The sequence below is a fragment of the Tasmannia lanceolata genome, unplaced genomic scaffold (genome assembly GCF_043159265.1).
Source record: "Tasmannia lanceolata isolate RefF3 unplaced genomic scaffold, GAP_Taslan_0.1 ptg000025l, whole genome shotgun sequence".
NCBI classification, from domain to species: Eukaryota; Viridiplantae; Streptophyta; class Magnoliopsida; order Canellales; family Winteraceae; genus Tasmannia; species Tasmannia lanceolata.
Genome location: NW_027518702.1, coordinates 14,251,594 through 14,278,375, shown reverse-complemented (window position 1 = coordinate 14,278,375; position 26,782 = coordinate 14,251,594). Strand labels below are relative to the sequence as shown.

Sequence of the window (26,782 nt, the reverse complement as noted above, 5' to 3'; positions counted from 1 at the left end):
AGCACTCTTATCCACAGCAAGAAAAATCCTTTAAATTCCACCTCACAATCCTCCCAGTCACTGGTTATCCAAAAAGCAGAGATTTGAGTGAAAAAAGAAGAAGATGGAAGATGATAAACAGCAGGGAGGAAGGGATCAAGTTGTGACTAAAACATGTGGGAAGAGCAAGAATTTCTTAGTGCAGACAGATTTCAAGAAGACCCAAAATGAAAAAACCATGAAAGAAGATGAGGGGAATCCTGATTGCCAACAAGAAAGACGCGAGTGTGGAGAGGAGCAATGGAGCCCAGGTCATAGAAATGAGCGTGAAATGATCGGGTTTTATCTTCATAGATTCTAAGGGCCAATCTCATATTAGGGAGGGGATTAGGAGAAGTTTCAATGATATTTTGTATTTTTCATTCAGTAAGCTACATAGTTTACTCATATTTACTGCTCAACTGATTGTATCAGTTTAGTTTACATCCAAAAAAATTGTGTAAATACTCCAAACATCCAAGAAAATTTTGCATTTCACACTCATCCAAGAAAGTTACATTAGAAAACATAAAGGAAATTCTTATTCAGTTCATTCTAACTCACAAAACAAGGCACTGTTCTGCTGTCACATGCGTCGAGTTTTTACCCTCCGTAAGATTGAATTTCCAAATTTTCTGCTCCGATACATAAAGGAGCATTAGTGAATAATTTGATTCCCTGTATAAATTCCTAAAATTTGTGACATTTTATGAATTGGAAAAGGCTATGGTGTTTCTTTTGCCACATAAAATAGATCAGTATCAGAAGTAAAGATTTTCCCACCTTCATCTAAATTTTGAAGTGCACCCTAGTTGCATTTATGTTGCTATTTGTATAAACTGCGATGTTTCTGGGCTATAGTTTGCAGCTGAATTGCAAGAAAAATACAATTAAATTGCACTTTATCCATCATTAGCAACTGGAATTTCAGGTATTCATATTTCCTTCATACCATTTTTGTTTCTGAATGACAAGAATAACAATAAGACAAGCATAAAAAAAACTATGAATATTGTTCCACCCCCATCACGGCTATGTGGGTCGCCTGAAATCAGCCTTTCACTTTCTTGTTAAGGGCTGAGATTAGTCTCACTAAAAAACATGTTTTTACATGGCCCTTCGAAAAAAATATGAAAGGCTGATTTATGGGTGAGAGAGGTGAAACAATCTCAAATGCTGTACCTGATTATTTGAACGATCAAATCATATTGTAAAGAATGATTCTGGCGTCATTCTTATTGTATTTGACCATCTTGGTCTCTTTAACGAAATTTTTACCATTAAAAAAATCATAATTGAGAAGGAAAAGAAAAAAAAATTGTTATGCAATATTCCACTACTAAACTAAGATTGATGATCTAAATATAAAGGCAGCAATTATTCATGCTTCCCTCATCAGTGCAGATTGATAGAACAGCAGAGCCAAAAAAAAAAAAACAGAGAGAAAAAGGGTAACAGAGACTAGAAATGAGAAACAAACATCTCCACAACAGGAACAAATACAGTTTGATAGGTTTGTAATTCTTGTAAATATTATCATAATCAAAAGAAGTTTCAATATCACTAATTTATATTAAATAGCCTCCACAGAGTAGCAAATGATTCCATTACAAGAGCAATGCAAATGGGAACAGATTTGCCTTCTGATATCTTCCTTTCACATAGAACGATACTGGGGAGAACTTGTAGTGCTAGTATTGCCCGCAGGGGTGGACTTCAATTGTCTACTTCTCAGTACCCTGGTAAAATGCATGGCATTGTGTTATTCCACCACCAAATGGTTGAACTGGTTATAATATACATATATCTATATCAATTTATATACATGTATGTGTGAGAATGCATACAAACATATATACATGCATGCATACGTACACATACATAATGATATTCATAGCTTTTATGAACGAGCAAGGATATCATTTCCATGCGTTTCCAATAAGCCTTCCATTCAAAAAAAAAAAAAATGTTTGCGATAAACTTATATCGGGCGGTGATATTACCCGATTAGAGTAAACATCTAGCAGGCGTTCCAAATAAAATGTAAGAAGGTTACATCAAATATAAAATGGAGAGTTGGAAAGATTTCATAGGATTAGGATTACAAAAAGGAATATAAAATGTGAGGGGACGATGATGAGGATGTTAACCCCCCCCCCCCCCCCCCCCCGCCCCCCCCCCCCCCCCAAAAAAAAAAAAAAAAAAACAAACAAACAAAAAAAACCACACCACCACCACCACTCGTTTCAGTAGCTAACTACAAAGCTTTGGAGATTACTTTTTACTTGATCTAGAGTGTGGGCCACTACATAGATCCTATGCTAGAAAGAAAACTAAGCCAAAATGGAAGAATTTCCAAATATTGCTAGTACGATAGAGAAGGCTCATGGTGCATAAGAAAGTTCTAAAATAGATATTTGTGTCTAGTCTAGTGACTTCTTTTAGCAGGTATACTTGACATCCGCTTAGGTAGAACATTCAAGTACACTATTGGATATTACTTTCTGCTCGAACAATAGATTTATTCTCAATGTTGGGATAACGATCTACACATCCACCTTCATGTAGTGGGTTACTTCCTTAACTTGGCTTTATTTTTCAGCCTCACCTGCTCCAGGCATAATGAGGTCACCAAAGGCTTCGTAGATTGCATTAGTAGATCGATACCTAATGAAGTAACCAAATTGGTTTACTTAACCTAACTTTATTTTTTTAGTCTCATTTTCTCTGGGCATAAGAGGTCAGCAAAGTCTTGGAGGACTGCATTACCAGATTGATACCTAATGAAGAAAAGCAAAATATCATCATTGCTCAGGTTGAGGAGTATCGCAAAGCCTTAGGTTACTTTGGGCATAACTATGACAATCTGCAATTGAAGCAAGGTAAATCCAAGTACTTTTTAATGTTTTTAGTTTTTACTTATTTAGTTTTAAATTAATTTGATGTCATGCCTTGAATTGATTGCTTTCTTAACTATTTGTTATCCAATAAAATGTCAATTGCTTATGGTAGTTAATTGATGAATTTATTTTGAAGTCCATGGAGGGGGGCAGGATTTTGCATGCAATTAAACCCCAGGTAAATCCATGTAAAGCCAACTGCTTTATTCTGTTTGGATGCAAGTAAACCGGGAGAGGGAGAGTTAGAGGGAATGTGTGTGTGTGTGTGTGTGTGTGTGTGTGTGTGTGTGTGAGAGAGAGAGAGAGAGAGAGAGAGAGAGAGAGAGAGAGAGAGAGGATTACCTAAGAAATTTCTTCTTTTTTGAGTTATTTCATATGGAAATCCTAGTGATACCACGTCACCAGACATGCAATTATTACTGTCATTTCTTGTCTAGTAGTTGTTATGGATTTTGATGTTACATTGGCAACCCAGCACCATTTAGTTTCAGACAAGTAGTCTTTTTTTTTTGCCTGAGGATCATCTCAAGTCTTCTTGCAATTGGCATCCAAACAGAGCCTAAGCGTAATGTAGGGGCCGTTTGGATACACGGATTTTAGAATCCAGGATTTCTTCAAAATTGTAGCTAAGAGACGAGAGAAGAAGCAGACTAGCCGTCTTTTTTTACTTCTCACCCTTCTTTCCGTCAACAAGAGAGTAGCAGATCCTCCAGGTTTTAGAAATCTCAGGATGTGGGAGAGATTTTCAAAACCTGAATTTTTCACTTAAAATCCAAGAAACGCAGTCAGGACAGCATACAACAGCTTGATCATGAACCCTCTTTTACACTGTTTTCAAGCTAAAAACCTGGATTCTAAAATCCACGTATCCAAACGGCCCCGTAGTGTTTCACTGCTTTGTGATGTGAGAGGAACTGGAGGACATTTGATGCAGTATTTTTTAGTTGTCAGCTAATCATTCCTGGGAACTTTTTATTTTTGAATAAGCTTTTTTTATTTTAAAATAGTTTTGATTAGAGGCCCATACAAAAAAGAGAGTATCCGTATTTTTTGTATTATGAAGGAAGTATCTGCTATGGAATAGATATAGATAATGAATAAAAAGAACGATTCATTTTGAAGCACTGTTCTAGTCTATGTTATGTATACTACCAAGTTGCAATGGTGGATCACATAGATTCTGACATTGAGTAGATCACTGAGAAAGAAACCATGTTCTTCTTGCTAATCCTAGTTGGATGGATTACAGTGACATTATGCTTGATGTCACTGCTGTTCAGACAAATCCTAATGGTTAAGATGATCTTCCACCTAAACTATAACGAGATTGGGATTGGGAGCACTTTTTTATCGGCTTCTTCTCAGCCTCAGGTTCAGGCAACTAAGAGGAGAAAGAGTGCTCCTCAAAGTGCGTCTACTTTCTAGTTTCTACTTCTAGGTTTGTAAAATATATAATCTACTTATACCTTCAAGTCACAATAAATAACAATATTGCATATTGATGCAAGTAAAGCTAAAGAAAAAGCCATGTAATAATAGATGAGTATGATCATGAGGGGGAGGGCATTTGCTATGATGATGAAGATGATAATGACATTGAAGATGAAGACATAAATTATCATCATTGATGTGTCCTGGTCCTGTTTTTATATTTGTGTATTTACTTTTGTTAAAGTTTAAAAGATTAAATAACGCCATCTCCATCAGCTTAAGCATTTTGAGTAACTGGTTGTTTCACAGGGTATCAGAGCCAAAGGTCCTGAGTTCAAACGTCCTTGATAGCAAAAATCCACATGCAATGACCAAAACCCAAAAGTGGGGCCACATGTGCCATGTGTAAGCCAACCCTAGAAATAGTGGCCATACGTGAGAGGGAGTGTTAAAGTATAAAAGATTAAATAACGCCATCTCCATCAGCTTAAGCTGTTGGAGTAACTGACTGGTTGTTTCACAACTTTCATTTGAGTTTTGATGACTGGTGGCATGTGATCAGTGGCGGAGCCAGGATTTATGCATAAGGGGGGCAAGGTTATACAGGCTTATACATAAGGGGGGCAGGCCTTCAAATTTTAAAAGGGGCTGGGCCCAATTGAGTTGGGGCTATTAAGAATTTGGCCCAACTCAACAGGGGCAACTGCTCCCCTTAAGCTACATGTAGCTCCGCCCCTGCATGTGAAGTGCATGAATTTGACTGTGTTTTTTATGTAGGTACGTAAACTAGTTCATATCCCTAAGGCTTTGTGATACTCCTCAACTTGAGCATCAAGGAATACATTATCATTATACTCACATATGCTGCCCACCATTAATTTGCAACAGTTATTTTCAGAGCCTTATCCAGTAAGGTGGCAAAAATTGAGGGTAAGAACTGTTTCGCGCCAAAAATTTCTGATTTCCAAGTGAACTAAGTGTACTTTTGATGGAAAGAAAAGGGCAAAAATAGTTTATTTCACAAAATAGAGTATTACGCTGCTGCCGCCTCTAGTGTTGAAGTCAGAGGCTGGAACATATAACGTACATACTATTTCAATCAAAAGAAGAAAAAAGAAAAAGAAATACTTCATTATCAGCCAGATGACGACAAATACACTGAAGGGTATTATTTGAGAGAAACAGAGAGACATTGTGTTATATTTTCAAGCTTCCTTTCTTTAAGAAGATATTCGCTTGATCAAGACAATAAAAACAATAAAACCAAGTATTACCGTGAACAATCTATTGAAATTAAAAATAGCTTAGTCAAAACTTACCACATAAAAAAGGTCGATTCAATCAGTCAGCTTTGCGCCTTTTGAAGAGGCCAGAGAATAGAGATTTCAGCCATTTCCAAATGAGGATGAGCCAAGTTAGTCGCTGAGGTTTAGGTTCGGGCCTCGGTCCAAAAATCCCTTTGTAGATCTCCTTCTGTTTAAGATAAACAGCTCGGTCATGTTCGGCAAGCGAACGCAGCTCCTTCACAATTGCCTTGTCTTCTGGTGCATATTTTTTGGCTTTCTGAAAGTCTTCTCGTGCAGCATCCGTCTGGCCGAGTTCTGCTCTAGCTTTTCCTCGCCGAAATAATGCTTTGACATTGTTTTCGTCCTCTGATAACACCTGATATAGCCCATTACCCAACTCAATTAAACAAAAGAAACATAACTTCCAGCAACTAAAGATGTAATTTCTGGCCTAAACAAGCTACATTTCTTTCATAATAACAAAAACACCTATTAGGTATGTCCGAAACCTCACACTTACTGCTAGAACGCAAGATTACCTAATTTAGAAGACCATTAAAAATAAGGGATTTGATAGTGTCCATCGCAGAAGGCATTTCGTGGATGGTCTGTTGCATGTGGGAGCAGCCACATAGGCTCACTTTTAAGCAGATTTTGTCTTTATTCATGAGGTGGCTGCACTCACATGCAACAGACCATCCGTGAAATGCCTTCTGCGATGGATGCTAGCAAATCCCTAAAAATAAAAAGCTTCCCTAATTAAGTAGGATAATTATACATACTTGAATAGAAAGGGAAAAGGACTCAATTCAAAAAAAGGAAAAAAAAAAGAAAGGGAAAAGGACCATGATTACATCAGTAACAAAAGTATGGGATGGGATACAATCTCAGAAAAATAGTAGCAATACTGTCAATTCAAATGCAACTTCCTTCTTTTTTTTCAGAGTGAAAAAAAAAACAATTTGGATGTAATCTATGGTCAAAAGCCAAAACATATTTATTCTATCATAACCAAAACGCCAAGTACGTATTGTTGCAATCTTCCATTTACTAGTGATTTACATTTTTATTAATGAAGAATTTTATACACATACAATGCTGCACTGTCCAATGGCTTCTTCATAACGCTTCAGCTTTATTAAGCATGCGGCCATGTTGAGGTGGCATGGGTTCTTCACAGACAGGGCCATATCCCTGTATTTCCCAAATAACTGGAACATGAAGTCATCTCCCATGTACGCTATGGCCTGACAGGAAAAAGATAACCATCAAAACAAAGTCCTGTACAACTCAGAAAAGAAACCACATGTGATTCCAAATTTAGAAATCCAAAGGATATCAAAAAGTCAGTAACCATTTCATACTGTTGCATAGCCTCCTCCAATTTTTCATCCTTGAAATAAGCGTTGCCTTCCATCTTCCTTTTATCTGCCACTCCAATCCTTTCCTCAACTGTCATATCACTGCGAGCTTTTCCCTAGAAAAATGTATCTTAGAACAGTCAAACTAAAGCAATGTGCTGAGAAATGTGAAGCGCCAATAGTTCAAAACATAGGCATATATACAGATGTGCAGGAATAAAGTGTCCTAATCATAGTTCAAACTGCTCAAGGAATACATTAACAAGGGATCCATATTAGATCCAAAGATTCAAATTTCAGTTTCGGTTTCAGTCCCTGCCGAAACCGAAATTTTAAAAATTTCGGCTGAAATGATCCAATTTCGGTCGAAATCTATGCCAAAATCCGAAATTTCGGAATTAAATTTCGGATTTCGGACGAAATTTAAAACCATGATTAGATCCTCAAATCATTATGGATTGTGGTTAACTTACTTCATTAGCTTCGTCAAAACCAATAAGCTCAACTTCATATAGGAGGTCTGCCATTGGTGGAACATTGGGGAAGGAAAAGCTCCCCTCTTTACCGTAGCCTAATTCCCAACCCACATGCAATTTTGCACGTTCACCAGCTTTCATGTTTGACACACCAATACCCAATCCTGCCATCTCTGTTTTCTCTGTTGAGAGACAAGCTAAAGTTACTAATATTTCAATTTCAGATTTAATACAAACAAATTTCAATTTAAACTAGTAATTCTTTTGAGGGTGCCTATCATGACTGCCTCGTAGAAACTATATTTAGTGACAAAAATTCAAAAAACAAGTTAATAAGAATTACCTTTTCCTAAAATCAATTCAATAGGTCGTTGTTCATTCCATGTGTCTTCAAACTTGTGCAGGGTGCTTTCAGCCCATGCTCTGTAGTGCACTGCAACAAATAAAGAGCATTTCTCAAATACAACCAAATCTTACAAATTAAAAGCTGGTTTGCTAATTCTTCACAAAATCACACAGGAAAAAGTTAAGTTGAAGAAGGCTCCAGGAATGTAATTTTGTTGACCGGGGGCTGGTGGGGCTAATTAAAATCAATTTTCTATCTTTGTTATATTTATATAAAATATTAAAAAATTATTTCCTCAACTCAACAAAGCCTTCGTCCCAAACTAGTTGGGTAGGCTAAATAATTATTTTAGAGAAGAAAAAATTATCTTTCTTTGCTATTTTCTACATTAGTGGTATGTTATAACATTATGTGCTATATTTTTATGGATTGCATGCAACATTTGGTGTATGGATTATATAGTTATATAAATTACATGTAAAATGTGGCATGTACTGAATTATCTGGCATTTGTGCCAGTCACTAGGTATGATGTTGTTAAACCTTTTTTTTAATGGTAAAGATTTCATTAAAAAGAAAGAGACCTAGAGGGTCAATATAAATCAAGAAATAAAGAACAAGAGAGGAGAAGAGAGATCCCCAAAGAGGAGGGGAGAACAAAGACATCAAGGGGGGAGAAAATCGTAAAGCTCCAACGCCTCTTTTGACACCCCTTCCCTGGCTAGCCTATCGACTACCTCGTTGGCCAATCTTCTCACATGAACGAAGGAAGGAGGGGATTCGCCCACCCTTTCTGGAGAGAAATCCCCAAAGAGGAGGGGAGAACAAAGACATCAGGGGGGAGAAAACCATCAAGCTCAAACGCCTCTTTCAGGCCCCTTCCCTGGCTAGCCTATCAGCTACCTCGTTGGCTAATCTTCTCACATGAACGAAGGAAGGAGAGGATTCACCCACCTTATCTATAATCTCCTCAAATAATTTAGCTAACCTACATGGATAAGAATGGGCACCAGAAAGCCAACTATTGACATTAAGATCTCCTTGCACAATTAATTTATCCAAACTCAACTCTTCAAGAAGTTTGATTCCTTGACAGGCCGCTTGCACTTCTTTTTCGCTAGAGTCTACTATGCCAGCCAGTCCCGAGAAAGCCCACCTTACAGAATCATTCTCGTCTCTATGAACACCTCCAACGCCCGTTAGCCCCCGGATTTCCAACACCGGACCCATCAAAATTTAATTTTAGGAAACTCGAATAGAGAGGTATCCAAACATGCGCTATCTATTTTTTGAAATGGCGCTATCTTAGATCTCGACTCTGAGCTATTGCATATTTCCTTCCATTCGTACCATAAATCATGGACAGACACAAACATAAAGCGAGGAGAAGCCTTTGCTCAAGCTATAATTAAGGCGACAGCTTTATTAACGAGAAACAAGGGTCTCTTGGAATGTCCTTTAAACACCCGATTATTCCTCTCTTTCCAAAGCACCCAAATAGTCGCGAGGAGGGAAAAATGCCATAGAATCTTCCCTTTCTTTTTCCAAGGAACAAGGGACCAGTTGTCCAATAAATCTACTATGGAAGCCAGGAAAACCCAAGCAATCTCGAATCTACCCAAAATACAACTTCATAGTTCTCTGGCCAACTTGCAATGAATGAAAATATGGTGACTCACCCGCCTCGATGCAAAGAGCACAATGATCAATAATGAGCATCTTCCGGTCTTGAAGGAAATCCACCATTTGAATTCTTCCAAGGCACACTGCCCGACCGAAAATAGCCACCCTTAGGGGGCTAGGATCGACCACACTTTGGCTACTCTTGAGGGCCCCAGAATCAAGTACAAGGTGTAGGTAGAAAGATTTGATAGTGAAAATACCGATGGAGTTCCAAGTCCAAACCCTTTTATCCGAGCCCGACAATTTGATCTAGCAACCTTCCAAGACATTCAAAAATCGACTCACCACGTCAAGCTCCCAATCGAAGAAATTTCTGATAAAAGAAGGCACCCAAACCACCTTGCCATCTCTTCTAAGAAAGCAGTCTCAGACTAGAGCTTCTTTGGACAAGGCCATGGCAAACAACCCTGGGAATGAATCTTTTAAAGGAAGCGGTGTACTCCAAATATCATGCCAGAATCTGACTCAGTCCCCTAAGGTAACTCTGAATTGCACCCCATTTAGAAATTTATGCTTAACTCGCAAAATATCACGCCATACAGTCAATCCCTAATGACTAAATCCGTCTTCTGATGCCCAATTCCCAATAGAATATCAATACTTACTGTCAATTACTCTGACCAATAGGTGAGAGACTGCTTCCCTAAATCTCCACAACCACTTACCTAACAGAGCTTGATCAACCTCTTTGATCTTTCTTACCCTAAGACTGCCGCCCTTGATAGGTTTGCAGACTTCCTCCCAACTTTCTAAATGGATACATTTTCTCTCTGTTGCACCCTCCATAGGAATCTTCTTTGGATTTGCTCCAATCTATTAATAATGCTCATGAGACATCTGAAGACAAACAAGAAATATATAGGAATATTAGCCAAAACTGCTTTGATAAGAGCCACCCTTCCACCCCTGGATACAAGGTTCTGCTTCCAACTATCCAATCTTCTTTCAACCCTTTCAACAATAGGATCCCAATTTAATTTCTTAGGCTTACCAACCCCAAGAGGCAAACCAAGATAAGAAGAAGGAAGAAAGTCCACCTTGCAACCCAATAAACCTGCCAAACCTTGGCTTGTCACCAAATCAATGTTAATGCCAAAAATTCTAAACTTAAGCAAATTTGAGCGCTTGCCCGTGATCAATTCGTAACTCCTAAGGACAGATTTAAGATTCAGAATCTTGAGCGGCTCAGGGGAACAAAATAGAAGAGTATCACATGCAAACCGTAAATAAGAAATCTCTGTACCATCTCGCCCAACCTTGAATCCTTCAATTAGGCCACTTGTACTGCCTCTATCTAACAGCCTGATCAAATTTTCAGCCACTTCGACAAAGAGAAAGGGGGGGAGAGGATCGCCTTGTCCTAACCCTCTAGAAGATTTTAAAATATCCTCTAAGAGAACCATAATGAGTGTTTTCTCTTTTTTTTGGCTTAAGTGATGGTTTTTTAGTGTGTATTTGAGCTTATTCTAGCACCTTATGAAGTCCCATCTTAAATGCCCATCATTTGCATACATTCCATAAGTTTCCTTGATTTTACAGAATTTCCACTGAAATTTCCAACTAAAACTGACATGTTTCTATTTCCGTCACGATTGAAATGCATACCGAATCTCAAACCTAAAACCTGTAACGCCCACTTTTTTTTTAAGAGTGTAAGCCATATTGGGGGGAGGGGGGAAGGGGGGGGGGCGGGGCTACACGTTTTCCCCCTCATGGGAAAACGTGCAGTGTGGGCCCACCCTCAATAAATTAGATATATAAATATATATGGTATGATGATAGTTAATTTAAAGATGCCTTTGTAGGATTACTAATTATAAGTAATTATTTAGGAAAATATATGTGATTGCTTTTAATTAGCAATCAATGATATGGTGTGATGATAGTAAATTTAAAGATGCCTTTTTAGATTTACTAATTATAAGTAATCTTAAAAGGAAATTCCTAGATTTTGGATATCTTAGTTTTCTTTAATTAAAAATCCAAAAACTTTTAACAATAGTGGGAACTTTACATTAATAGAAGTAGTGGGATTACTTGGAGATTAAGTAAACTTATGGATGATGTAAAGTGAGAAACTTTAGGGATATAATATTATCATTAATAGTAGATTAGCCAAAATAGCAAATCAAAACAAAAAATAGGGAATATATGTAATCCCTTCTTTTGGTTGTTTTCCTTTTCTTTAAAATTTAAAACCCATAAAAAGTGGCTATCATGCCTTATAAATAAGACCAAGGTGTTGGGTTTTTGGTAACTTACTATAGCCCTCTTATGACTCATCTTAATTTACCAATCATAAAACAAGGAAAATAGAATTATATATATATATAAATATATATATATATATATATATATATATATATATATATATATTAGGAAACTGTTGAGCTCACCAAACTTATGGTGAGCTAGCTTGCCCAATCACATGGGTCCCACATTTTGGGGAGTGATCCAAATCATTCATTTGCAAGGCCTTATCATAGATAGGGGGTGTACCAAAAATCAGCTCCATAGGATCATCCTAACCCCTCCATTTGTGGAGAACAAAAATGGGGCAGATTTGTGTCTGTCCATTTTTGTCCTCCACAAATGGAGGGGTTAGGATGATCCTATGGAGCTGATTTTTGGTACACCCCCCATCTATGTAAGGGACTTTCAAATGAATGGTTTGGATCATCCTAACAAAGTGGGCCCCCATGTGATTGGGCAAGCTAGCTCACCAACAGTTTCCTCTATATATATATATATATATATATATATATATATATATATATATATATATATATATATATATATGTACACTTCTCCCATTCTCGCCCAAAAATTTTTTAGAGAAAGAGGGAGAAAGGAAGAAAGAAAGAAAGAAAAGAAGAGAAGAAGAAGATTGAAGCTCTAATCAAACCCTAACTCTATCCAACTAAGTTTTGTGATTTTCTTGGTTCTAATTAATCTTATTCATTCTCTAAGCAAAACCCTAAACAGTTAAGTATTATAAAACAAGGAAAAGAGAAAACAAATAAATATATATGTGATTTAAATAGAGAAGATATCAAGCGTTCTTGATAAACCCTCTTTGTAGTAGATTTTAGGAATGAAATAAGAGTTTCATGATTGTGTAATATTTTCATTTCACGTGACTCAAACATCATAAATACAGAGATCTTAAACCATCATGTTATTCATAAAAACACATGTGTACATACATGTATATGCATGCGTGTATCTCAGCGATTCTATGAGCATTACTACCTTGCGAAATTATTTATTTTTATTTTTGGTTTTGTGCCCATTTTGGGAGCATGAAACAGTCCAAATATTTATCTTATTGTGTGCCCCACCTGCGAACACAATCTGTCCAGATTTTTGGGCCAATAGTATGTGGTTTTTAGAGTACACAGGCCCAAATTTTAGTACTGTTTTTGTACCTTAATCTAGAACACCAAATCTGTCTAGATTTATGTCCTATATATATATATATATATATATGAGGAAAATGATTGTGAGCTTGAAGCTCATATCGCTTATATGAGCTTGAGGGCCCAAACACATGGGTCCCACATTTTTTGTGGTGATCCAAACCATTCATTTGCAAGGCCCCATCATAGATAGGGTGTGTAACAAAAATCAGCTCCATTGGATCATCCTAACCCCTCCAAAAGCGGAGGGCAAAAATGGGCAAATTTGTGGCCAACGGTGTCTGTCCATTTTGCCCTCCACTTTTGGATGGGTTAGGATGATCCTATGGAGCTGATTTTTTGTACACACCCTATCTATGTAAGGGCCTTTCAAATGAATGCTTTGTAGAGGAAAATGATTGTGAGCTTGAAGCTCATATAGCTTATATGAGCTTGAGGGCCCAAACACATGTGGGCCCATATTGTTAGGATGGTCCAAAGCATTCATTTGAAAGGCCCTTACATAGATAGGGTGTGTACAAAAAATTAGACCTGGCAAACGGGTGGGTCGGGCCGGGTCAACCCGCGGGTGGTGCGGGTGCGGGTCACACGGGTCAGAATTTTGGTGACCCGCATTTTTGCGGGTCAGAAATTTGATGACCCGCGCGGCCCGCGGGTGGGCCGGGTTAACCCGCGGGTCACCCGCAAATATAAGCAAATATAATATGGGATTTAAATTCTCCTGATTTGACGTGATTTGACCGCACCCAAGTTTTTCCCGTAATTGTAATAACTCTACACATGTTTGTCGTATTTTTCTCGTTATTTTATAATTACATAACCATTTATCCGTAATTTTTCATCTAAAACTTTATAACTCAGTTATTTACTTTTCTTGTGTAATGATTACGTTTTTTTTACTTTTTCTTTTGCTAGAAACCTTCGCCTCTGTGAGCATCTTTGCACAGCGTTAAAAAAAAAAAAACGAAATGTTACCAACACTTCTGAGGGCACTCTCACTTTTTTAAAGGTATGGTATGGCCCACACCATCGGATGATCCAAACCGTCCATTAGATGGGCCATAGGCAAAATAGGTTATACTCCAAAAATCATTTACATCTGATGATTTTCCAAGAGCTGATAACATTCTCCAATAAATTCTTAAAAATTACTTGAAAATGCGGGTGCCCGCGGGTACCCGCGGGTTGACCCGGCCCAACCCATGTTTTTGCGGGTTGGGTTGCCCGCGGGTCAAATTTTGGCGGGTCACTAAAACCCAGACCCGTGCCCGCAATTTTGCGGGTGGGCCGGGTCAACCCGTGGGCATGGGTCGGTTTTGCCAGGTCTACAAAAAATCAGCTCCATAGGATCATCCTAACCCATCCAAAAGTGGAGGGCAAAATGGACAGACACCGTTGGCCACAAATTTGCCCATTTTTGCCCTCCGCTTATGGAAGGGTTAGGATGATCCAATGGATCTGATTTTTGGTACACACACTATCTATGATGGGGCCTTGCAAATGAATGGTTTGGATCACAACAAAAAATGTGGGACCCATGTGTTTGGGCCCTCAAGCTCATATAAGCTATATGAGCTTCAAGCTCACAATCATTTTCCTCATATATATATATATATATATATATATATATATATATATATATGAGGAAAGTGAAGCTACACCGCCGGCTTAAAATACAATGGGCCCACATTGTTTTGGTGATCCAAAGAATTCATTTGATTGGCCCTCACATAGATAGGGTGTCCACAAAAAACCAGCTCCATAGGATCATCCCAACCCTACGATTTGTGGAGGCAAAAATGAACGTGTAAAAACCTTCACAAATTTGTCCATTTTTGACTCCACAGTTTGAAGGGTTGGGATGATCCTATGGAGCTGATATTTGGTGGACACCCTATCTATGTGAGGGCCAATCAAATGAATGGTTTGGATCACCAAAACAATGTGGGCCCATTGTATTTTAAGCCGGCGGTGTAGCTAAGTTAGCTACACCGGCGGTGTAGCTTCACTTTCCTCATATATATATATATATATATATATAGCTACACCGGCGGCTTAAAATACAATGGGCCCACATTGTTTTGGTGATCCAAACCATTCATTTGATTGGCCCTCACATAGATAGGGTGTCCACCAAATATCAGCTCCATAGGATCATCCCAACCCTTCAAACTGTGGAGGCAAAAATGGACAAATTTGTGAAGGTTTTTACACGTTCATTTTTGCCTCCACAAATCGTAGGGTTGGGATGATCCTATGGAGCTGATTTTTGGTGGACACCCTATCTATGTGAGGGCCAATCAAATGAATTCTTTGGATCACCAAAACAATGTGGGCCCATTGTATTTTAAGCCGGCGGTGTAGCTTCACTTTCCTCTGTATATATATATATATGTGTGTGTGTGTGTGTGTGTGTGAGTATTTAGGTCCAAATTGGACCAGATTTACACCCTGCTGGACTAAGATTTTTAGGACCAAAAATGGACCAGATTTTTGGGAGTATGTACTTGTATTCTCAAGCCCAAAATAGACCAGATGTATGAGTTATAGGTGTGTGTGTGTGTGTGTGTGTGTGTGTTTTGTTGTCCAAATCAGATCAAATTTATGAGCTTTGAGTGTTTTCCATCATAACTGTATATAAACGCATAGGGTTTTAAACTAATTTTGAGTAGGTCCTATCTTATCAGTGCATGCTCATAAGAGTATAAGACAAAGTTTTGGGGACACATTTCTAAACTAGCAGTGTATGCACAAAGAGACAAGACAAGACAAGACAAGGGCGGGACCAGTGACCGAGGAGTGTCAATAGAAGGAAGACAAAAAACAAAAGAAAGGGAAAATACAAAGCGATGGACTCTTAAAGAGGGAAGAAAGTCGAAAAATCTCTAAAGCCTCCCTGAATTGCATTAATATAAGGAATAGACAGGACAAGGGCGGGACCCTGCGACCGAGGAGTGTCAATACAAGGAAGACAAAAAACAAAAGAAAGGGAATATACAAAGCGATGGACTCTTAAAGAGGGAAGAAAGTCGAAAAATCTCTAAAGCCTCCCTAGCAACTCCTTCCCTAGCTAGTCTACCGGCCTCATTATTCACCGTTCTTCTTACACGGTGGAAGGATATACAGTTGGGGCTCTCATAATTAATGCTCCATAAATTTATAATCTTTTATATCCTATTGCTAGACTAGGAATCGACATTGTTCCTATGTTGGTAATTTATAATCTCTCATTTCAAATACTTAATAAAGAAAAATAGAAAAATCTAAGTGATATTAGATATAAGAGAGTACATTCTTAGAGAATGTTGTTCAAACTTCAAAGTACATGTATTTTGCTATATGTTGGTACAAAATAGGAGAAGGAAAAGAAAAGATGGCGGTGAAAGAGCGTTCTCATCTCACTCAACTAGTCTCTCTCTCAAGTGTAAGAGCATTAAATGTTAGGATAGTCATCAGTCATCTCTCTTTGAAATGACAAGTGTAAGCATCATCAAGTGTGAGCCTCATCTCTCTCTTCCCACACATACACACACACTCTGTCTCTCTCTATCAGCATTAAAAGCATTAAATGTTATAAACAAAATAAATGTCAAGTGTGGTGAAACTTTGAGAAGATTCGGGTGATAGAATTTTTTTCTAATACTTTATAGGTTATAATATTTTATATAAAAATAAGCCACTGAAGATATTAATTATAAGAGCCCTGACTGTAGAAGAAACTGATACCGCCAATGATAGGAGAGGCTTCCCTTTAGCCATTTTATTACATTGAGTGAATCCCCCTACACAATGACTTGATCAAGGGTGTTGGGCTCAATTAGCCATATGCCTTGGAGAACAGCTCTAATTTCAGCCTCATCAGAGTCTGCTATCCCAGCAGGGCCTAAGAAGGCCCATTTCGTTGCTCTGTCATAATCTCTTAGAAGCCCGCCTACTCCAACAGGCTAGGATTCCCGAAGCTTGAAAAGTCGAAGTTTAGCTTTAGTTTGCCTTGGCTAGGCAGCTCCCAACCTTAGGAAATAGGCTCCCTGAGCTCGACACTATTACAAACCTCTCCATCCGTTCCAAAGTTCATAAGCTGAGACGAACCTGAAACTGGGTAGAGCCCTAACCCAACATGTGGTTAGCGCAATCACCTTCATGAAGATGCAATGAGGGCTTTTTACTAACCCTCTCAACACCCTGGCATTCCTCTTTTCCCATAATACCCAGATAGTGGCCAATAATACTACATTCCATAGGATCTTTCCTTTTTACGCCATGAAGCATAGGGCCAACTATCTAGAACATCATAGAGTCTAGATGGGAATACCCATGTCATACCAAATATATTAAGAATTTTGCCCGTGAGACTTGGCCACTTAGAAGTGTCATTTTAAGCCTATGTTTATAAAGTTATAAACCTCTAAAGGTTTCGATCCTTCATCCCTAGCCTGAACACAAATCAAAATTCTCACTTAAATCTCTAACACAAATAGTTGTGAACCAACCAGTCCAATCCAACAACAACTAACTACAATGGAACAGACTGCCAATTCACAATTAAAAAGATCATCTTAATACCATATTGGAGTTTTACATTCAAAGGGAATAAGACCCTCAAAAAAGGCATCAAAAACTATATGAAGTCATTGGATGCCATAATGAACACCGTAGTGTCTACTGATAGAACCAGGTTTCCCAATTTCACTTCATAAGAACGAAAAAAACAAGAAAAAATAACTCCCGAGGAAATTAGAAATAGCCTACAGGCTCCTCCGCCTTTGCATGCAAGAGAAATACATGGGATAAGTTATATGTTCTTACAGAAGCATGTTGAGAACTTTGCCGGTTTCTGACCATGACCTTCCTTAATGACTTGCTTTGTAACTTTCTCATGGAGAACTTCCACTTCTGAGTCAACCTTTGGGGGACCTTCAGTATCTTGCGGGGGTTCACCATGCACAAAGGCAGCATGCTCAGCAACAACCTCGTTATCATCATCTGGGCCTGTGAAATACACAGAATATCATCACTTTAACACTGTGTAACATGAGAAGAAGGCTATATGTGTCCGAAATGAGAACAGTTTACTGTTGAATGCTGAAAGATTTTTCCAAATGAGTAATATTAAAAACATTATACCCGTTAAGAAATCATTGGATAAAAACTGCATCCAACCAAACAAGAAAAACAGAGATCGAGACGGATCTACTCAATACGAAATTATAAAGAAATGAAACAACTTAATATACTAAATGGGTCAAAGTACCACCTACCCAAAGAAAGTGTTTTAAGTAGCTAGAGAAACTCTGTTTTCATCTCAATCATTCCATATATCCAAACTTTAGAAGGCCAGAAGTTTTTTTTTTAAAAAGGATCTCAAGTCAAAATACATGACCAAAGTCAAATAGATGTTTGTAACTTCAAGGTCCACTTGAAATGGCCCAAACTCAGAAAACATGACCAAAGTGACCTCCCTATCATTTGCAACTGATTATTTCATGTGCTGCTCTAAAATCTAAGCAGAGATGAAAAGAAAAAACAGGCAATTGTTAGTGTGGTTGCAATGGTACAAAGTGATGAAACAACCACAACCAACCATATCAATTGACAAAACATATGAGAAAAAAATAAAACCATGTGCAAAATGGGCACTTTTCACAGATGAATGATATATAAGAATAAGAAAATAAGGAGAATAAAATGAATATTTTGGTCAATTCACCATCATAGAAGCACTCGGAGAATTTTACGAACTGCATCTATATCTAATGATTTGGAGAGCCTAGTGAAATGTACAGAATTTGGGGGACAAATGTAGGGAGCCAAGAAAGCCACGGGTCTTCGTAGGGCACATGGTGCACACTACATGAGATCAATTTTGAACCCCGATTGTATGGTTAAATAAGATACATATATGGTACAGAGAGAAACTATTGACTTAGCTAATGGATATAAAAAGAATAAAAGGTTGGTAATATGTGTACAAAGTTCAGGAGGAAGAGTTATCGAACATTCTTCATGCCTGTGCACTTATATATGTGGCATTTGACAAAAATACCCTTCATGCCTTATATAGGTGGCATTTGACAAAAATACCACCGGAAGTGATATTTCATTGATTTCATGAATACCCTAGCATTCCTCCCCTTCAAAAGAACCCAAACCGTAGCTAGCATCGCTGCTCTCCATAAGATTCTTCCTTTAGAGGGTCAAGGCACTGAGAACCAACTGTCCAAAAGCTCCACTAAACGACGAGAGAAAACCCATGACATCCCAAATTTATCCAGGATGCAGCACCATACCTCCCTTGCATAAGGGCAATGAATGAATAGGTGGTCCATTGTTTCACCATCGATCGCACATAAAGCAAAATGATCTTTTATCCACATATGGTGTTTGCGAAGATGGTCCACCATAAGGATCTTTTCCTGGAACGTTGCCCATCCAAATGCATGAACTCTAAGAGGAACCAGAATACTCCAAATATGCCAGATGTGCTCCAAAACCAAATCTTCAGGCCACGAACAGTTCTAATTCTCCCTCTCATGCAGATTTTGATGATCTTAGGATGCTCAAAATACTGCACATGCTCCCATTCATCTGAGAGAGATTTAAAAGTTGAATAAAACTAATAAGGCTTGTGAAGTTTCACCTTTGAGTGCTCAAAGAGAAAGCAGCATACAGGGCCTAAACCATAAGCATATGCCAAGTTAGATCTAAGATGCCAGCTCCTATAGCTGTTATATATATGTGTGTGTGTGTGTGTGTGTGTTTTTCATACCTTAAAGCCTTATGGCAGATCCACAGGGTCAGAAAGACACATATTTGCATCTATTTCGGGGAAACCTACGACCTCTTCCTGTCGCAATCAGAAATACTACATGTCACTCGATCTGGACTTGGCAGGCTGATCCTGATATCAACAAGTCGAGACCATGACACAATGTTACTGTGAACACTTAAAGTCTTAAGAATATCATTCACCCTTTAAACGAACAAAACAAACGTCATAAGACTATCAAACAGTATCTGCGATAAACTGAATTTTATTTCTGGTATTTGCAGAAGCTGACTGATTCAAATAACTAGGGCTCAAAATTCAACATAGGCGTTGGAATTTATATCAATATAATGGAAAAAAATATTAATGTCAGCATAAATATTCTTGTAAGATAATGAATGAGAACATATTAGTAAAAAAAAAAGTGAAATGGTTTGACCTATGCAATCAGGTGAACAACCTGCAGACAATTTCTTGGGTATTCAAGAAATAAGTGAGAATGAGTAGTTGTGTTGCAAATGCTAGTTACAAAAATAAAAGATTTGAAACAGAATCTATTTCTTCAAGAAAGGGGTAAGAGTATGATGAATCACCATTAGGCTGATTATAATCTTGACTCTCCTCCATCCTCAAAATGGAACTCTCTCCAATCACCTTGTTGAACTTCTGCACAATATTTCTTACTTGAACAGTAGTCCCTAAATCGAATAGCAAATACAAGTGGCAATCATATTACTTCAATCACTTCAATATGCATCTCATCCAAAAAAAAAAAACCCTAAAGACCAAAGAAAATACATTTAATCAGGAAATCAAAACTGTATTAAAACTACACAAAACCTAACCCTAATCACTAAAAAACCCAACAAACGAGTGTAATCCGAACCCTAAACCCCAAACCCTTTGCTGAACGATACAAATCCGAAAACTCAATCCAGAAAAAAACAGATCCGAAACCTAATTTCACGTTTCAGCAATAAAAAAAAAACGACAAAATGAGAGAGAGGAAGAGAGGGTCTGACCTGTGATGATGAATCCGTACCCACTGTAGGATAATTCGCACCCTTAACCATCAATTGCCGTCAAAAGACGTCAAAAAGGGAGGTTATAGTTTTTAACGCTTTTTGTCATCAATTCACTTACAAGGGGTGCGAATTATCCTACAGCAGGTGCGAATTTACCATCCAAAAGAAAAAACGGTGGCGAATATGTCATTTCCCACCAACGATCTCTGTTTTGTTCCCAAGTTGTAGTTTTTATTTAATTATTAATTAAAACAGTAGAGAGAGAGAGAGAGAGAGAGAGATGAGAGAGAGTGAAAAATCAGGTGGTTCTCATCGAAATTTGATATTATTCTGTTCGATTTCTCTGCAATTGATTTCAGGTGCGTTTTTTTTTTATGCTCTGCTTTGAAAAATTTCTATTCAAGAATTGCATCTGCTTTGAATCTTCTCTTTCTTCTTTTTTATTTGAAAAACTTTACTTTTCCTGTTGAATTTGCCCTAGAATTGAACGAAATGTAGGCAATCTTGTAAGATCTCGTTTCAAAATCAATAAGTATAGAAAATAATGAGCTACCGTTTTAGAATTGAAAGTGTCTTTTAATGAATAAACAGATAAAACCCTAAATTCACAAGGATTTAAATGATCTCAGTAATGAATGAAACAGAAAAGGAGTGTGTCCTTGAGAGAGAGAGAGAGAGAGAGAGAGAGAGAGAGAGAGAGAGTTTCTTCTCGGGGTTTTACTCTTGGGTTTTTTCTCAGATTATATGGGCTTACTCTCTTGTGTACGGTCTTGGTTTAGAAGCAAGGGAAAGGGTTACGGTTTGCGCGTTTTCGTGTTTTGTTAATCCTTGTAATTTTGATTTCCCATAGTGGGAGATTGTGTTCTCGTCCGTGGATGTAGGCATCTTGGCCGAACCATGTAAAATTTCGTTTTTCATCTTGTGGCTTCTGTTTATCCTTTTACATTTCCTTTTGTTTGTGCATGATCGGATTGGATTTGCACGTCGGATTTTCTCAACATTTCCTATACATCTCTTGAAAAACAATGACCTATGCCTTTTCAGCCACCTGTTTTGGTTAGGCAAGCGACACCGCTAACTACACGTATTATCATGCCAAGTATAGTCCCAAACCCAATTCTGCCGTGGACCTTACACCTAACGCCTTCTCTATCCTCTCCCATAGCCTACCCTAACTAATTACCCCACACGATCCCAATCCATGGTTCTCTCCAAAAGTCCAAAGCTATCATTTACCAAGATGTACCTTATTGATCTCTTTTAGTCTTGTAGTTTGCAAAGTACTCTCTCCTTTGTAATAATGCCCCTCCATCCAACCAAATTGATTTATACTTTTCCCTCCAACGCCGAAGAAAGCCAATATAGATTATTTCGATTTTATTTTTTACTGGCCAGGACTTTTTAAAGAAAGGCACGGAAAAGTTTGGAGAGCTAGATTGTTACTTTAATGAGCTAAACAACCCTACAATGACATTTATCCATGGGCAAGATTTTTCTCATGTCATTCCAAAACCATCTCCCTAAGAGCCCTTCTACTAGAAATATGAAGAGGGTGACTATGACAGGTAGAAAGAATAGATCCCTTTCAACAATGCAAAGCATTGGAAAACACCTCAAGTTCCCTTTTCCTCCATGCCAGATACAAAAACATCTTATGATCAAGCAAAAGTACCTTACTCTGTAATCTGTATACCCCATCTTCCCACCCTAAAAGACTTCAATAAGTCTCAACTGCACCTCGCCTGTTCAATTGATTTAAAGCTTCAAATATGATGAGAAAAGAGAGGGGGTAATATTACATTGTCTGAAACTCTTGATTTCCCAAAGAAGCCTTTAGAAGAACCATTAACAAGAATAATTGATGAAACTCCACTCCATGTAATGACACCACTTTCCCATATCAAGTTTACATGCAATACCCACCTCATCATCTTTTTTGAAGAAGGTAACACTACTGCATTGAGAACAAAAAATTAAAAGAAGAACATCACTGAGCATAATATCCCCAACATGTATTTCCTGCTTAGACACATCCGACATTGCAAGCTTGTCGGCGAGAACATTAGGCTCCTCATATTGTGGGGAAAAATAATCTCCTTGCCATGACGAGGTCAACGACTTCATCAATTTAGTGAGCTAGGTCGAGGACCTCATCAATGTAGTGAGTTAGTTTCCACTTCTTCTTTTTTGAGGTGGTCACCAAAAAAAATTTATTGATAAAATCAAAGATAATTATAAAGACAGGACAAGGTGTCCCCCACTATGTAACATATGAACAAGCATCCAAGTGCAAAAACAACGCAGCCCTACCACAATTCTTCCCTCTCTAAACTTTTGCATCCACCACAAAAGTGAGCTAGTCTACACTTACCTGGAGTACCAACTTGGGTCCCTGAAATCACGTTGGACGAATCCTCCATGGCGATTGAATTCCCCTTCACCGGACTAACAAAGATGTACTAACCCATGTGAAGGGCCCACTCTCTGCCCCAGAGGATTTGGTGTGACCAATTGGACTTGAGGAGTGGATGATGTTACCTCCCTTGTCCCGTAAAACCCCTTTAATAACGGCTAGTCCAGGGTTGCCAAGAAAGTAGCCACCGAAGTTAAGCTTGAGAGTGTCAGGGGGGTGTTGTGGGTAAGGAACTCATTTAACTTGTGGTTTCACGTTGTGCACTTTACCAACAAAAATATCATACCAATTCCGGAGGACAACATCAATCAAATAGCATAAAGCTTATTTCTAGCCACTACCCAATCAGCAATAGCAAACTTAATCCTTCACGCGATCAAAGTGAGAGAAGAAAAGCTATTCTCAAAAGTGCAAGTATTCCTCTCCAACCAAATTTCCCACAAAACAGGAAGCATCACCAAAGAGGATACCCACCTCATCACCTTTATTGGTCATTGTCAGGTATTCATGAACCATGAGGGAGGGATCGAGAATATGCCTACTCTTTATAAAAGCACGTTGGTTAGGGGATATTATGAGTCATTGACGTGTTCTTAGCGACGACTAGGATTTTGTGAACACTGCATACTTAGATAATTGGTCCGAAATCCTTAATATCCTCCACGTCTCTGATCATACAAATCAAAGAAATGAAAGAGGATCCATGCATTTGTTGAGTTTTCGCACTTTTGTGGGACTTAAGTAGCATAGGTTCCTTAAAATGTCCCAATAGAGGTGTACAATGCAAAGGAGAAACTCTGCCTAGCGATACCACTAGACAAATAAGAGTCTATGGTGTACACATCAACAATTGCCTTCGGGACCACAATTATTTTATATATGCGTCGATATGTACAGATTATTTGGCAATATTTTGTGTCATCAGTTGTGAATTTCTTCTTCTTCTTCTTTTTCTTCTCTTTTATGTAAAAGAGAAACTGCAGACATCTTTTCAAGCAATCAATTGCTTTGAATTTCAGTTTTCAATGAATGACTAACTATGGGAGTAATAAGCTGTTTAACAGCTGTGGGCTGTGGGGAGATTTTGAAAATGTAATAATTTCATGAGAAATATTACTTGCTTTATAGTTTAAAAAGGATAAAAAGAGAAGACATGTTTTATTCAGTTAACAACATGAATGGATGCAACAAAAATTTTGTTTTAGATGGCATGGCAAATGATTATTGATTCTGATTGCCTTGACTATCATGTTTGTTAGATAAACACATTCAAGCAAAGATCAGTTGAATGAGTATGAATGAGCGCATACACATTGTAATGCACTGTCTATCCCATCCTCTGCACTGTCCATCCCATCCTCTATTCTAGTTTCATCTACCTTTTTATTTTGCTTGTTTTTTCTTTATTTTGTGCACGTATATCACAAACTGAAATTCAAGCCTTTTCCTCTTGATAGGCTTGGCTGATGACCCATCAAGTGCCAAAGATGGGACAAAACCTGAGAGCCCTGCTACTTCCAGTGGCAGCACTAGGCTTAGTGTAGTGTTCATATGCCTTGGGCTGGTAGCAGTTGTGGCACTTTCTGTATTCCTGTTCAAGAAATGGCAGAAGAAGAAGAGAGAAGAGCAGCACGCACGCCTTTTAAGATTGTTTGAAGATGATGATGAGCTTGAGCTTGAACTTGGCCTTCGGGAGTGAGACCTAAGTTCATTCATCAATTGATTTTAATATATTCGAGGTATTTGTCCTTTGCTTCTGTAAAACCCAAACATTTGTGGACGAAAACCACTTCAATCATGCATTGTATTTTCTCTGTAGTGTAGTATTTAGAATCTTCTATATAGTTTGTGGCACATGCATCACACATGCATAAATGGACTAGTTTTCCTAATGCTTAGTTTCCACATCATCACAATTCAAGGTATTACTGTGATTTCTTGAAAATCAGGTGTGATTTGAATATCTGCTTAAATATGTAGAAGTCTTTGAGCATTCAATGTCCTTTGAATGGTGGATCATTAAATTAATACTTCCATCTGTTTAGTAATTTATTTCTTAATTTGGGAAAGGATGGGTTTGATGGCTTTTCTTTAGTTTTCTTTACGTTGATTTTCCTAAACACCTGTTTATTGAGTGCGACAAAATTATCGTCGAAGGGGATTCCTTAAATGTTATTCGCTGGCTTTCGGGTAACGCTTCTCCCCCTTGGCGATTTTTGCCTCTCTTAGAGGAAATAGAGGACAGAGCTAAGGGCTCCTCAATAGTTTTTCGCCATGTCAGAAGATCAGCCAATGCGGAAGCAGACACCCTTGCCAAGAAAGGAGTCTTTCGGGCCGCGTTTGAGTGCTTTGACTATCTACCTCCTTGAATTATTGTACTGCTATCTTTGTATTATCTTTGTTCCTTCAGGACAACCTCGGTTCTGTTTTTATATCTATATACATTATAGCAGAAGAGAAATTAGAGAATTTTTTGAATATTTCCAAAATTCTGTGAGATTTACACGTCACAGTTTTTGACTTTTTTGAACAAATGCACCCATTCAACTATATAATTTCAATCTTACCTCATATACATGCAGCTTCTGTGTATACCTCCTCTTAAAGAGAAAGATATACACTGTATTTCTGTGTATAGAAAGGCATACGTCCCCTCAATTTACCCCATATACATGCAGCTTCTGTGTATACCTCATTTTAAAGAGATATTTCGGTGTATAGTAATGTCAGAGATGTTTGACTTTTTTCCAGTAATTGTCATAAATTACTACATGTTGTTCGTATTTTTTTGGTAATTTAAAAACTTTGTAACCATTTATTGGTAATTTGTCATTGAAAACTTTATAACTTTAGCTTATTTACTTTTTTTTGTCATGATTACTTCTTTTTTTTTGCTACCAACATTTGCCATCATTTGACATGCGCATCTTTGCACGAGGATCTTTTATTTGTAATTATTACTTTTTTTGTGTTTGCTAGCAACAGTTGCCATTCGCATCTTTTCACCGAGAAAATTTCAATCCTACCCCCCTTGATGCTTTTAACAAAGGCACCCATTATATCAAATAATTTCAATCCTACCCCTCCTTTATGCTTTAACAAAGGCACCCATTAAAGCCATATAATTTCGATCTTACCCCCTCCTTTATGGTTTTTTAATTAAAAAACCATAAAGGGTGATCTTGACCATCGGATTTAAGATAATAGGAATTATGGAAACATCTATAGATTGGAGGGCTAGGATCGGCCTACGGAAATGATTTTGGGGGCACAACCTATTTATGTTGTGTTCCATCACATGGACGGTTTGGATCAACCTATGACGTGGTCCGTACAGTTCTTTGTCGGCCCGTGCATCGCACGGGGTTTTTTACTAGTATATATATATATATATATATATATATATATATATATATATATATATATATATATATATATATATATATATATTCTGTTGCCCTTTTCAAAAAAAAATAGTTGTACTCAATTGATCTATCTTCTCTGCATGATTTTAGAGAGCACACTCTCTAGGCATTGGTCAACTTGCATATAAATTTGGGCCCACTTTTGTTGTCATATTGATGAAAACAAGTCCACTTTTGTTGTCACAACTTGCTTTTATACCAAAAATGTTTCCCAAAATATCAACTAGAAGCAA

General features: G+C 37.8%; 1 protein-coding gene across 1 annotated transcript; it reads right to left on the bottom strand.

The window, feature by feature from the left end:
• Positions 1 to 1,486: 1,486 nt before the first annotated feature.
• On the bottom strand, positions 1,487 to 20,740 carry LOC143857517 (peptidyl-prolyl cis-trans isomerase FKBP42-like). Its single transcript, XM_077367956.1, has 9 exons — positions 20,709 to 20,740; positions 20,280 to 20,384; positions 17,727 to 17,909; positions 7,816 to 7,905; positions 7,470 to 7,654; positions 6,990 to 7,112; positions 6,730 to 6,882; positions 5,669 to 6,011; positions 1,487 to 1,757 (listed from the first exon to the last, which is right to left on the bottom strand). Exons 2-8 carry the CDS (start codon positions 20,311 to 20,313, stop codon positions 5,691 to 5,693), a joined length of 1,089 nt encoding a protein of 362 aa, XP_077224071.1. The 5' UTR covers positions 20,314 to 20,384; positions 20,709 to 20,740; the 3' UTR covers positions 1,487 to 1,757; positions 5,669 to 5,690.
• Positions 20,741 to 26,782: the final 6,042 nt, after the last annotated feature.